This window comes from Rhodamnia argentea, chromosome 10 (genome assembly GCF_020921035.1).
Source record: "Rhodamnia argentea isolate NSW1041297 chromosome 10, ASM2092103v1, whole genome shotgun sequence".
In the NCBI taxonomy this organism is placed as follows: domain Eukaryota; kingdom Viridiplantae; phylum Streptophyta; class Magnoliopsida; order Myrtales; family Myrtaceae; genus Rhodamnia; species Rhodamnia argentea.
The window spans coordinates 14,452,978-14,465,431 of record NC_063159.1 but is presented as its reverse complement, the minus strand read 5'-3'; the positions used below and the strand labels follow the sequence as shown (position 1 = coordinate 14,465,431).

Here is a 12,454-nt window from a genome sequence, read left to right as displayed (position 1 = left end):
AAAATATTTTTTTAAAAAAACGACTACTGTATCGCTTAAAGTAATTGGATTGGCAACGGTCGATGTTTATTTTCATGAACGATGAAAATATTTTCCTTCGTTTGTTACTTCAAACGATATAAGAAATCATTTTCAAAAAAGTATTTTGCAAATCGTCTATTTTTGCCTAAACAAATTGAGCCTAAGTAATAGATTTTTTCGGACTTGAGAAATAACATACAACAATGTCTATCGTTTGAGTCAATAGCAACACCCTTAGGCACTACGGATGCTCTCGATTAGTGCCATGGGTCGAAGGCCAAATCTGCGCTTTGGAAATGGCGGAATCATTTGTGATAGGGTAAAAAAAAAATCTCAAAGAAACATTGAAATTAACGATGAAGCTATCTTGTGAAAACCCTAACGTGGGATCTAGGCACCAAGGCGGCCGTTTATATGTTTTGGATACTGTTGTACAAACATTACAATCGTGCCTGAGCAATGAACATGTTTGAAGCGGGTCATTTTGTGTGGGAGTTGCTTTTACGGAACCAAGGTCAAGTTCCACCTATAACTTTGTGGTGAAAGACCGTATGGCCGTGCCCAAGGATATATTGATCACCATCTATGGTGTGGCACATCATTGGTTCGCATATCTTTAGGATAACTCAATGCAAACCAATTGAATATTTTCGACATGAGAGATGACGTGTGTGTGTCTATATATATATATATATTGCGCCTATAGGATTATTCTATTTACTATTAGATGTAACTTTGCTAATGGTAAGTATCCATTAAAAGTTTGCATCTATTGACTCTTGTGAGAGACTTTAGGAAAGAATTCTATTCAAGAAAAGAATCACATTGTGAATCTTGTGCTTATAGTCGCGAAAAGTCAAGAGCTGAAAGACTATTAAGCATAGATTTTAATCATAGAAAAGAGAAATCTGTAGCGTAAATTCACTAACCAAAATTACCTACTAATCAATATGATATATTCACTAAATAATTTGTCTACTCATCAACTACCAATTTGGCTCCCCCACTTACTTGTTCTGAATTCGTTCATGACCGGGATCTAGCATAAGCTAAAAGGAAAACGAAATGAAAAGAGCATGGATAGAATTGGCAGCAATCCTCCACCTTGATTAGATCCATAAACTACCATATCTTATGGAGTAAGTCTCGCCCAGACTTATTCTACTAGATCAAGCAAATCATATGCGGGGCAATCCGGAATGACCCCCTTTCTTTTGACTCTTGAAACACATGCATACGGAGATTAATCACATGTTGAAGGTTGTATCGAGACATAAACTCTTTTTCAGAAAAAATTTATCGAATGAAGATCATGGCCTGTCGCCTAGAGCTCGTCGTACGATAATCCGTCAAAATACTCGTACAGAATTCTCTCTCTTTGTGAATGAATCTGAGTGCAAAACAAGAGAAAACAAGTTGATGTGGCTCAGTTTGCACCAAGGAACAGCAGTCAGACGACAAGATCAAGGGGCATATATATATATATAGCAACAGATCTCGCGTGCAAAGGTATGGGTGCGTCACCCATGTGGGACGTGCACATTGAACATCGAAACAGCTAGCGAAGAATTAGCGACAAGATCAAAGGATGCAATTGTCATCTCATTTGACATAAAAAGATCAGAGAAAAAGATTGGAGAAAAAGGTAAGTTGTGAAGTAGTGCTGAATTCAATCATTTAGATAAGGGAAACGAAATAGAAAAAGTTTTGTGATGCTCAAACTGGGCCGACCCGACATCTGAAATTTTATGTCGAGTCTAAAGGATTACGGTTTATATTTCCCGAAAGTTACACTCGGCATTAAGCAATTAGACAGGCGATGGCGCCCGCTAGCCCCTGGGTATGCCGATTGCCGATGAAGAGGACTTCCTCTAACCAAGATGGCATGCGTTTTTAAAATAACCATTTTGAGAATATGGTTGACTATTAAGGAAAGGTTCATTACAGGCAGAGAGAGGCACGTGGGCGATGCAATGATCTTGGAGGAGATAAAAGTTTTGCTGAGATACTCTTCTTTCAGTGTCGACAATAGGATAGAAAATGTGCAGCATGCGTCAACAACTGGGAGGACAGATGTGGCCACTAACGGAAATTAAGTTAGTCAAACGTACTAAATTAAAACTATCGAGCTCCATTTATCGGAACATCGAACTTGAGTGGGTTCTTAATCAAGTTCCGGTAGCTCGACCGCAAAAAAGGAGTCGAGTTTGAGCTTCTCAATACTAGATTTGAGCGATTCGCATGCGAAACCACGTCGAGTGTTGCATGCATACCGCTAATCCTCATTTTTGCGTCCCATTTAGAGCACAGATACAGAAATTTATTTCTCAATCCGAGACACGCTTCTTCCCGGTTGTTTTCCGCGGTATATAAATTACTACTGTGCCGACACAAATAACACGTCCTTGCAATTATCATGGACTTTGGGGAACTGTACTTCAAGCCTAATAACTCGTATGGAATCAAGTTCAGTAGAAAAATCTTGACCTTTTCTGCACCGAGTCATGTTCGAGCATTGAACTTATTGACTAGACTCGGCTCGAATATTCCTAATAGCAAGCAAAGTCAAGGTAAAACAGATAACGAACTGTCAAAACGTTCATATCAACTTCAAATTGACTTCAGTAAAACCTGATTAAGCTGCCATTCTGCTAAAAGGGTGTTATCAATTCGCGTCTCGAGAAGCAGAGTTTGCGACTCATGAGCTCAGTCCCTGTCAAAGGATTTGCACAGACCGAAGGACCAACCCAAAGGGCTCGCTAACTTCATTAGTCTACTAAGTAAGGATCAATCACAGAACGACTCTGCCTTAAGAATAAAGTATCTTGTATAATAGATATATGAAATGTAACCAGTCCAAATCTCAACATATGCAATTGAGAGAAAGGCTTATTATCTGTACGCGTGAACTAACTTTTCTGAATAGCTATAGGCTTGCTTCTTCATGTTATCTCAATGCAACATTTGCACAAAAATTTGAGTTAACCAACCACGCATGTACGGAGGGTGCAACAAGAATGATTAGAGAAAGATATCCACTTTTCCCTCTATAAATCTGTCAAAACTTTCATGGGATTTTCAATGATTCAATCAAATGTTAAAATTCTCTAAATTTCTTTTGGAACTTGGTACAAGTATAATCCATTGGGATTGATGAATAGAAAGATCTCATTGAGAAACAGAATGGGCATTATTCGACCGCCTAGCTAGGATGGAACAAAACTGAATTGACAGACATTGGCAACAACTAGACAGGAACGGGAAATGTTCTCATTTATTTGCCTCAATAAATTCTCTGTACTCATTCTTCATTTTGACTCCTGGGACAATCCTGTATCACCAGCATAGAATAATTTGCACCAGCAATTAGAGCTAACTCACTATGTCAATAACAGAGACGGTAAATTTGCCAAATGGCTATTCCTGAACAGAAAGAACTCTCCGGATGGGGAGAATTGCCTAAGTACAGCACCCAAGACAGGAGTACTTTGTCTGATCTCAAACCAACATAAAAAAAATATCTCCCAAACATGCAGAATAAGTAAACAATTAGCTCAGTTATAATAAAGATATGAATCCTGGATGCAGAGGCAAACAAAGAAGTATGGAGTGAGAGCTCTAGATAATCTAACCTGATCATCTCCCTATTCTTGAAAAACTGCACACATGGCGTGCCCATAATTCCGGCTGCTTCTGCTATTTCCGGATCTTCTTCAATATCAATTTCAACAAAATGCACATTTTCATCAAATTCATCTATCACCTGTTAGAAGGAAATAAGTAAAGTGACATAGTTAGCCAAACAGGTGATCACAATCAGATATTTGCAAAATATATAAGGCGCATTAAATGCAGAGACAAAAAAATCAATATAGCTCGAAATCTCATGTGCATCCCACAGGAATTATGTGGCATTAGCACCAGTACACAATTTTACTACTCAGCACCCGAGAGTGAGATTAATGCAAATGTTGAGAATGACTCAAACAAAGCTTTTCATATCACACTCAAACCTTAGGTGGTCATCGATAAAGCAGTCATTGCCTGAACGCATTCTGATTTCTCAGAGCTTACTAGATCTTTGTAGTCCACAATTCATCAACTTCTTTTATTTTAATGGAAGTTCTCAGAAAGAAATTAGAAGTCTCATGCAGAGTTGTCATATCCAAAGTATAATTCCAAATTTGAGGTGCAGAAGCCAGTGGAAGAGGAAAGCAAACAGTGCAGGCATAGTACATTTATGAAATGCCATGGAATTTGAATTGAAGGGAGCACCATAAAGTACCTTGCCAAGAATAGGCTTCAAAGTCCGACAGGGACCACATGTTGGTGCTGTATATAGTACACACAGAAGCCGAGGGCTTTCATGGTACAACTTCCGCAGAGCATACTGAATTAGGGAAAACGAAAATACAGGTTAAGAAAAACTGAAGGCCAGAACTTTAGAATTTCCAACAAGGAATTATTAATCATCACGTGCTAATTTTTGCATCTGCACAAAAGCACACCTGCCCCCGATGCTTGGTCCGTGTGATGTCAAATCCCTCTTGCACATCTCTATCAGTGATTTCTTTCTTAACTTCTTCAGTATGAGGCTGCCAAAAAGTTTGCATCAAGAGGACGTCGTCAATTTTGGACAATTAAGAGTTCTCCCTTCATTGATGGGTCCAGAACAGCAAAGAATTCCAACACAGCTCAAAAAAGTAAACTACATACAACAACGAAGTGTTTCAGACCAGCTAACAGTGTGGCTTCTGAAAATCTAAAAGAGCAATTTTATTGGTAGATCATTTACCCATCCAAGTTACTGAAAGCACATCTAGGCCACTGAAGATGTACAAGACACATATAGAGCAACTAATAGCAAATCTAAGTTACAGAAAATGTGTCAAACACCGCGCAACATCTTAAATGCACATTTAAAATACAATGCAAGCGCAAATAGCTGCAGACTTTCCTTCTCTTGTTAAGCTTTCTGAAGAAAAAAGAAAATAACTTCTACCGTATTTTGTAGCTTTCTCAATAGAGACATATTGACCAAGGCAGATTAGTTTGATAAATTTCTCAAAAAGAAAATAGAGAAGCTGCCACGAAATTTCTTCAAAAGTTCAAATACCTGATGAAACTCAACAAGCAGATTATTGCTCGCAAGATATCTTTCCACCGACAAAGCAGCAATACATCCTGAGCCAGCAGCAGTTACAGCTTGCCTCCATTCATGGTCCTGTTAAATAGGCACGAAATAACAATTATTAGGAATCTAGAAGGTCATATGATTATTTTGTAAAATATCGCAACCTCTGGGACATAGTTACTGGCAAAGCTTATGAATTTGTGATGATGCCAGCAATGCACCAAACCCCAAAAACTTGATTGAGTGAGCCAATTGAATCACCATAGCGTATAGAGCCGAATCACAATAACCTAGGGGCTGACTAATGAAAAACCATGCTCCAATATATAGTATGCTAGAATAGTCTCACTATTGGATCTTGATAAACATAATAGCTGGGACTGAGTAATGAAAAACCATGTTCCAATATACAGTATGCTAGAATAGTCTCACTATTGGATCTTGATAAACATAATAGCTGCGCCTGGCATGCTGAATCATATCGTGTTCTATCAGCCAAGGTTCGAATAAATAACTGTCAGAATATTAATTTTTAGTCATGAGCATTGAAAATTACGATATTACTTTAGTAGATATAGATACTAGATATGATAGGATCATCATCCAAATATTTCAACATTTGCAAAGAAGAGATCGGCTCGTGAAGAAGATCGGTTATCATTAAAAGCGGCAGTTCAACCATTCTACATTCTTGGGAAAAAAAACTACTTAAAACTTTAAAGAGAGTCCCCAATAAACTCATCAATAAGCAAAGAAAAAGACATGTTAAATCAGTCATGAGCTCTTGTGTTTTATATCAGTTTATGTGCAAGCTGAACTGAATCACTGGATTCCCCAAAAAACAGGTGGACACATAGGATCCTCAGTAAGAATGCTCCTATGCTTAAGAAAGCGGCAGAGTAGGAGCAGGGCAAGTATGAGAAAGCTTGATATATTTTTGACGAGGCTCGAAAGACTCTAGAGTAGAACAATACCGAAGCACAAATAAATCTTGACTTTATTACCTGTACATCTCCAGCAGCAAATACACCTTCTACGGAAGTCTTTGCAGAACCCTCCTCAACCAACACGTAACCTGAATGATCAAGTTCAACCTGCCCTTCCAACAACTGACTGTTTGGAGAATGGCCTATACCGTAGAATAAACCCTTTACCTCGAGCACAGACTCTTCCCCCGTGTTGACTCTTTTAAGTAAAAGGCCAGACATTTGACCTTTTGAATTGCTCTCAACATCGGCGACCTCCGTGTTGAAGTGCACGGTAATATTCGGATTATTGTACACTCTGAAACATTCGCGATAATCAACCTGTTAAACAAACATTTCAGGAAGTTGAAACTCAACATACAGATGGTTCATTAGTACGATAAACTTCCCAACACTAATGCAGCAAATCTAAGGAGAAGCTTGCCCAAAAACCTTTGTAGTACCTTCCAGATTCAGTATCTAGGTGATTTGCCTAATAATCTAAGTCTACAATACAATATGCTAAGTTGTGTTATGGTAACCAGAATTTTCTTTAGCAGCAAATGAGCTGATGCTGCAAATTTATAATAACTTTGCGTAAGCAGACAACTATTCCTAGTAACATAATATACATTTAACAAGTGATTGAGATCCTTACAAGTAATTGAGTATCAAAATGTACGTTTCATATAGCAAGGAAAGTGGTGAATTCTCTCATACTATAGCAGGCCAAGAAGTACGATGTTAGTTAATTTTTTCAGCATACAGAACTGTGATCTGTACCCATAGTTCAGTTGAACACCTGCAGCTGATATCTATACTCTATTAAAATAGATGAAAGGACAGTTTTGAGGTGGACATGTGTCAATCACTCAAGCCCTGCTTTCATTATTTTCTTCTTTACATATTCACAATTCACCCAGTCCTTTCTTTTTGCTTATTTTTTATTTGGAATAATAATTTAATTACTTTTATCAACAAAATTGCAAGTTAGACTTCTACTGTTCATATCTATATATTGATTTTCATCTGCATTTTAAACTATTCGCTTATCTTTTTCTTAATAATAGTTCTTTTCTAGAAAAAGTTCTTTAAAGTTTTTTCAATTTGTTCCATTCATTCTCTTTAAGTATTGCTTTTTTGAGTTTATTGCATTAAATAATTTGTATGCTTGGCTTCGCTTAGTAAAAAACCAGAAAATGCTTACTTACATGGAAAAGTATATGAAAATATTGAAATATTGTAAAAAAACTTCGAAGTGACTTTAGATATTGATAATTGTTAACCTTTTAAAATTTTGTGGTTTTGATACAAAATAAAAATTCATTACCATGCATCTGAATAATTCGCACTTATGAAATTGAATGACGAATTAATTTAGAACTTAAAGGACAAACAAATTGTCGTACTGCAAAGGTGTCATGAGAACGCTAACTCTTCATCACATGTAACTTGTCATCCAAATCTAACTAGTTTTTCATGCATATATACGAATAACTGGATTTCAACCTAGGTGATTTGGTGACTTTCTCTTAATACCTAGGACTACATTTCCACTCGACTTAGTGTTTTGCCACATTTTATTTTTTATTTCTCCACTATTTTTCCTTTTATTTGAATCTGTATTCCTCAACAAACCAATCTTAACAATAATAAATTGGTATTGCCAAATATTGTTACGAAGAATAATTTTTTTTTTTGACAATTATGACTAAGGAGAGCTTGAACTTATGCTTGGGTTCTTGTATTTTTTGCTAGTTGATTTTCTGTAAAAATAAAAATTGATATATGAAAGCAATAAGTGGATGGATTTGCTATTTGGCCTTCGATCGGGTTCTTGGTTCTTCTTCAATAGAATGCTGTTTTGGAGTTCTTATACTGATATGATTCAATTTTAATTTGAGAAATCAATTCTCAAGGAGACTTTCATATGACATTATAACGCCTTGAACACTCTATCATATCATATCAATTGCTCTACAACAACCAAACAAGAATATAACATACAAACCATTATCTCCTAAAATTAGATCTCTTAAGATAATGATTGTACATGAAATTACTTTAATCACGCTTTCAAAAAATTAAATAGTCAACATTTATGTTCTAGCTACCTTCATAAGTTTATTCACAAGCTGTCACCTCGCAACTTGAGGACCAAAATAAAATTTTGAGAAATATCTATTTCCCCATCAATTGATAAAGCTTTATTTCTTTTTGTTTGCAGCATCGAGCAGGGAGCTAATTAGTTACTGTAAAGAGAAGGATGTATATGAGAACAAAGGAGCCAGTCGTCAGTTTGATTCAGCAATCCGACATGCACATAACTAAGAAAGGAGGGATTTTCACTTCACTGCCAGCACCAGCTCCTTTTCCTAATAAAAAGAGGAATTTATAAAAGGAAACACACTAACCCACCCAGAACAGAAAGCCTATTGAATGCGAAACAACTCTTAGCCATACATCTACTAAGTTCTCCAAGAACTTTTCGGGAGGGGCACCATACAAAAGCATTTGCATGTTGAATTTGAGATTCTAAGGGTCTGTCAGGAGGAGGTCTCTTTTCAATCTTCACAATTTAATCTGAATTGACCAACTATGAAAAGACGTTGAATTTGTCATTTTAAGGGTCTGTCAGGAGGAGGTCTCTTTTCAATCTTCACAATTTAATCTGAATTGGCCAACTATGAAAAGACGTTGAATTTGTCATTTTAAGGGTCTGTCAGGAGGAGGTCTCATTCATTTCAATCTCCACAATCTAATCTGAAAGGACCAACTAAAGCTTACGACTGGAAAATCTAGTGACCCAGCTATTAGAAGTTCAGAGCATAAACGTTCATGAATTAGGTAAAACTACGTTAAAAGGAGATGCAAGACAACATTTTTTCAAGCAAAGAAGAAAGCAGCAATGCCTTGTCAAGAATGATCCAGAAGGGACCACAATACTGAAGAATATAAGTTATGACAAATTACTGACTAAAAGAGAGATGACAAATTAAAGATGTTCAACTATGTCAGCAACATATTAGAACCTACTTGGGCAATTGATGCTCGCTAAAATAAGTTGTTCTGTGATATGAACATGAAATAACAGACAGTCTCACCGATCTTGCATTGCTTTGGATGCTCTAAGGTGGTCCCTACGGACAAGCAAGTGAACATGCCGAGCATATTTAGTCAGGTACAGTGCTTCCTCTGTAGCTGTATCTCCGCCTCCAACCACAGCGAGCACTTGCCCCTTAAAGAGTGGTGATGCACCATCACAGATAGCACAAGCACTTATTCCCCTACTCCAGAATTCGTCTTCACGGGGTATCCTAAGTCTTTTCGCTGTAGCTCCTGTAGCATATATGAGACTATAGCACTTAACCTGGAATACAACCACAATGCAAAATCATTTTAGCCAATCATATGTGCAATTTTTAGCATCTGTTGAGCCAACTACAAATCCGCAAGAACAAAATCATGGGACATTAACAAGGCTAGCTGGCTATGTCATACTTCTTTTCCCTTTCCAGTAAAAGATGACACATATGACATTACAATAGAAGACTGAGAATCTCAATCACCAGATTATTTGATTATCAAGGAATATCCTGCAACTTCTTGCTTTACAGCAGCAATAATATGCATGAGATTCCAATGCTGAAAATTCTTCTGTAGTAGATGCTAATGGTTGAGATTTGGTACACTAGTTCTGCTCAAATCTTATTCATGTTATACGGAAAAGTCAGCCATGAAGGATAAATTATTTCACACAGAGAGTTCGCACAGATATTAGCAAAGAACCTATTTCTAAGGCATTAAACTAGCATGATCAATCAGTTGCATTTCAAAAACATTCCTTTCAAGTTAGTATTTCCAATAAACAATTGTCAATAAATCACCTCACGTTCACCACTTCGGACAGTAAAAGGGATATTCTTCACATCAAGAAATTCTACATCTTCTTGATGTAACTCTGCTCCCCAACGCTCAGCCTGCCGCTTCATCCTAATAACAGGACCATGCCACGCCAGATTCTCATCAGCACCATCACATAAGTTGAGAGAAGAGTACACATGTTGCCAAATACATGATGACACACAAGAGAGGCAAGGTGTGTCCCACATATATCTTTACCTGTCCATCAAATCTGGACCAGCGATTCCATCAGGGAAACCGGGAAAATTCTCCACTTCAGTAGTGGTCATCAACTGTCCTCCTGGTACACCACCAACTTGAAACCCCTCAAAAACTACCGGTTTCAAATTGGCACGAGCAGCATATATCGCTGCCGTGTATCCAGCAGGACCAGAACCAATGATCACCACATTCTCCACTCCTCCGGCTGCAAAACAAAGAAAGGGGGGAAAATATCAATTAAGAGTGTCATCTATCTCGTTTCTTTTGCATTGATATCCAGAAAAAAAAAAAAAACAGAACGTAAACTGGGTTAAACGCTGCACACATGATTTTTAGGATTATAAAGAGCTAAGACAATGGTTAAGATGAAATTCCCGTATCAAATGCTTACCCATTCAGGCAGTCTAAATCAACCTGTAAAATCAATACCGAACTCAGGCAGGAGAGAACAAATCCTACTTTCCAAATCCTTAGACAGCAGAAGCAACTAAATGCAACACACGTTCTTCATCCACAAAGCGAAGAGCCATTAGCAGTCACAGACTCACAATGCATTCACCCAGCACATACATCCGCACCACATACTAGATAAGACATAGATACAAGACGTATGCCCCAATTTGATGGAGCCTAACTCAACACGCGAAATGGACACGAGAACTTAAAAGGCGATCGAAGGCACGTTTTCACGCTCTCGGAGCTATCCAAAGTCAACACAAATTGTTCCAATGCTTCAGCAGGGGGCAATCCGGCGACCACAACCACATTGTACACACCGCTGACGCAACATTCTCATGAAACAAACTGCCTACAATCACGAAGCGCGCAATCGGATACGAAAATCGGGAGCACCGACCTGAGGAACTGGACGGAGGCGAGTCGTCGGAAGAAGCTCTGACCCGGAGAGGGAGGGGAGAGCGCGAGCGTGGGGAGTCGAGGCGGAGGGAAGGGCGGCGAGCGGACCAGCTGGTGAAGTAGAGGAGGGAGTGACGGTGAGGGAGAGAGGCGGCTATGGGCGGAGTCATGGCGGTGGTGGTTGCGGTGGAGGTGGTGGTGGTGACTCGGTGAGTCGGCGCGGTTGCGATCCCGACGGTGGCTCCTATCCTCGCGCATGCGCTCGCAGCCATTTGTTTCGGACCATACAAAAAAATTGTTCGACGTCGACCAGCAGTTGAAAGCGGGTTGAATGCCACGTCTCGGTTGTTGTGCACGCGCTGGGTGGCCTATCTACACCGGGTCGAGCAGGCAAGAGCTACTCGCTCTTTCCGATTTTGGTAATTGACGTAATGGAAAATTTTAAATAAGCGCTCGAAATGTCTTAATTTTTTTTTTTTTAACATTGGAGTTTGAAATGGACATTTTTCGCCAAAGTGGTCAAATTATCTCAAATGAAAGCTTGAAATAGTCATGATTATTTCAAATAAGGGTCCGATCTCGTCACTTGGTCAAGAACATTTTTGCCAAAACATAATTTTAATATAATTTTTAGTTAAATTAAGTTTAAAATTTAAAAAAGCAAAAAAAAAAAAAACAAATGACGAAAATGCACACTTCAGCCGGTGAGGAGACCCCTTTTTTTAGACTAATATGGTCACTTCATGCACTTATTTGAAATAATTTCTACTTCAAACTTTTATTTTAAAAAATAATGACACTTCGTACCCTTATTTAAAATAGTGTTCACTTCATATCCTTATTTAAGAAAATAAGTAAAAAGGGCACTCCAGTTTCTTATTTGAAATTCTCCCTTGACATAATTACTTGTACATTTAGAAAAAAGAGAAAATGACATAAAATCCAGTAAATAATTTGGACATATGCTAAAGATTCAAATGCCATAATGAACAAATTAAAAGTTCGGGGATGACGACATTATCGCATTGGGCTAACATTCATGAACCGTATTGAACAAATTAAAAGTCGAGAAATCACATTGCACATTATGCCGAAATTGAGGGACCATTTGTATCATTTTTCCCGGAGGAAGAGCATGTGCTCCCAAAATTTCTTGGATTCTCTTGTTGGGCAGGCATTAAAAAGAAATTCTTTAGTCTTTAAATTAGAAACTTCCACGGTAATTCACGTTACTTTATGGGCCTTCTAGTAACATACCATTCTCGTGAACTTTCTTACTAACTCAAACGCAGGCCGATTTTTGGTGGTGTTAAAACACCCTCTGTAAGGCATGAACCCTATCTACTCGAAGTTA

General features: G+C 38.0%; 1 protein-coding gene across 1 annotated transcript; it reads right to left on the bottom strand.

The window, feature by feature from the left end:
• Window positions 1-3,042: 3,042 nt before the first annotated feature.
• On the bottom strand, window positions 3,043-11,445 carry LOC115732944 (thioredoxin reductase NTRC). The gene is made up of 10 exons (XM_030663630.2): window positions 11,102-11,445; window positions 10,243-10,450; window positions 10,008-10,113; window positions 9,225-9,490; window positions 6,160-6,439; window positions 5,138-5,245; window positions 4,530-4,616; window positions 4,307-4,411; window positions 3,654-3,784; window positions 3,043-3,352 (listed from the first exon to the last, which is right to left on the bottom strand). The coding sequence occupies exons 1-10, from the start codon at window positions 11,370-11,372 to the stop codon at window positions 3,292-3,294; spliced, it is 1,623 nt and encodes a 540-aa protein (XP_030519490.2). The 5' UTR covers window positions 11,373-11,445; the 3' UTR covers window positions 3,043-3,291.
• Between the last annotated feature and the right edge of the window lie 1,009 nt (window positions 11,446-12,454).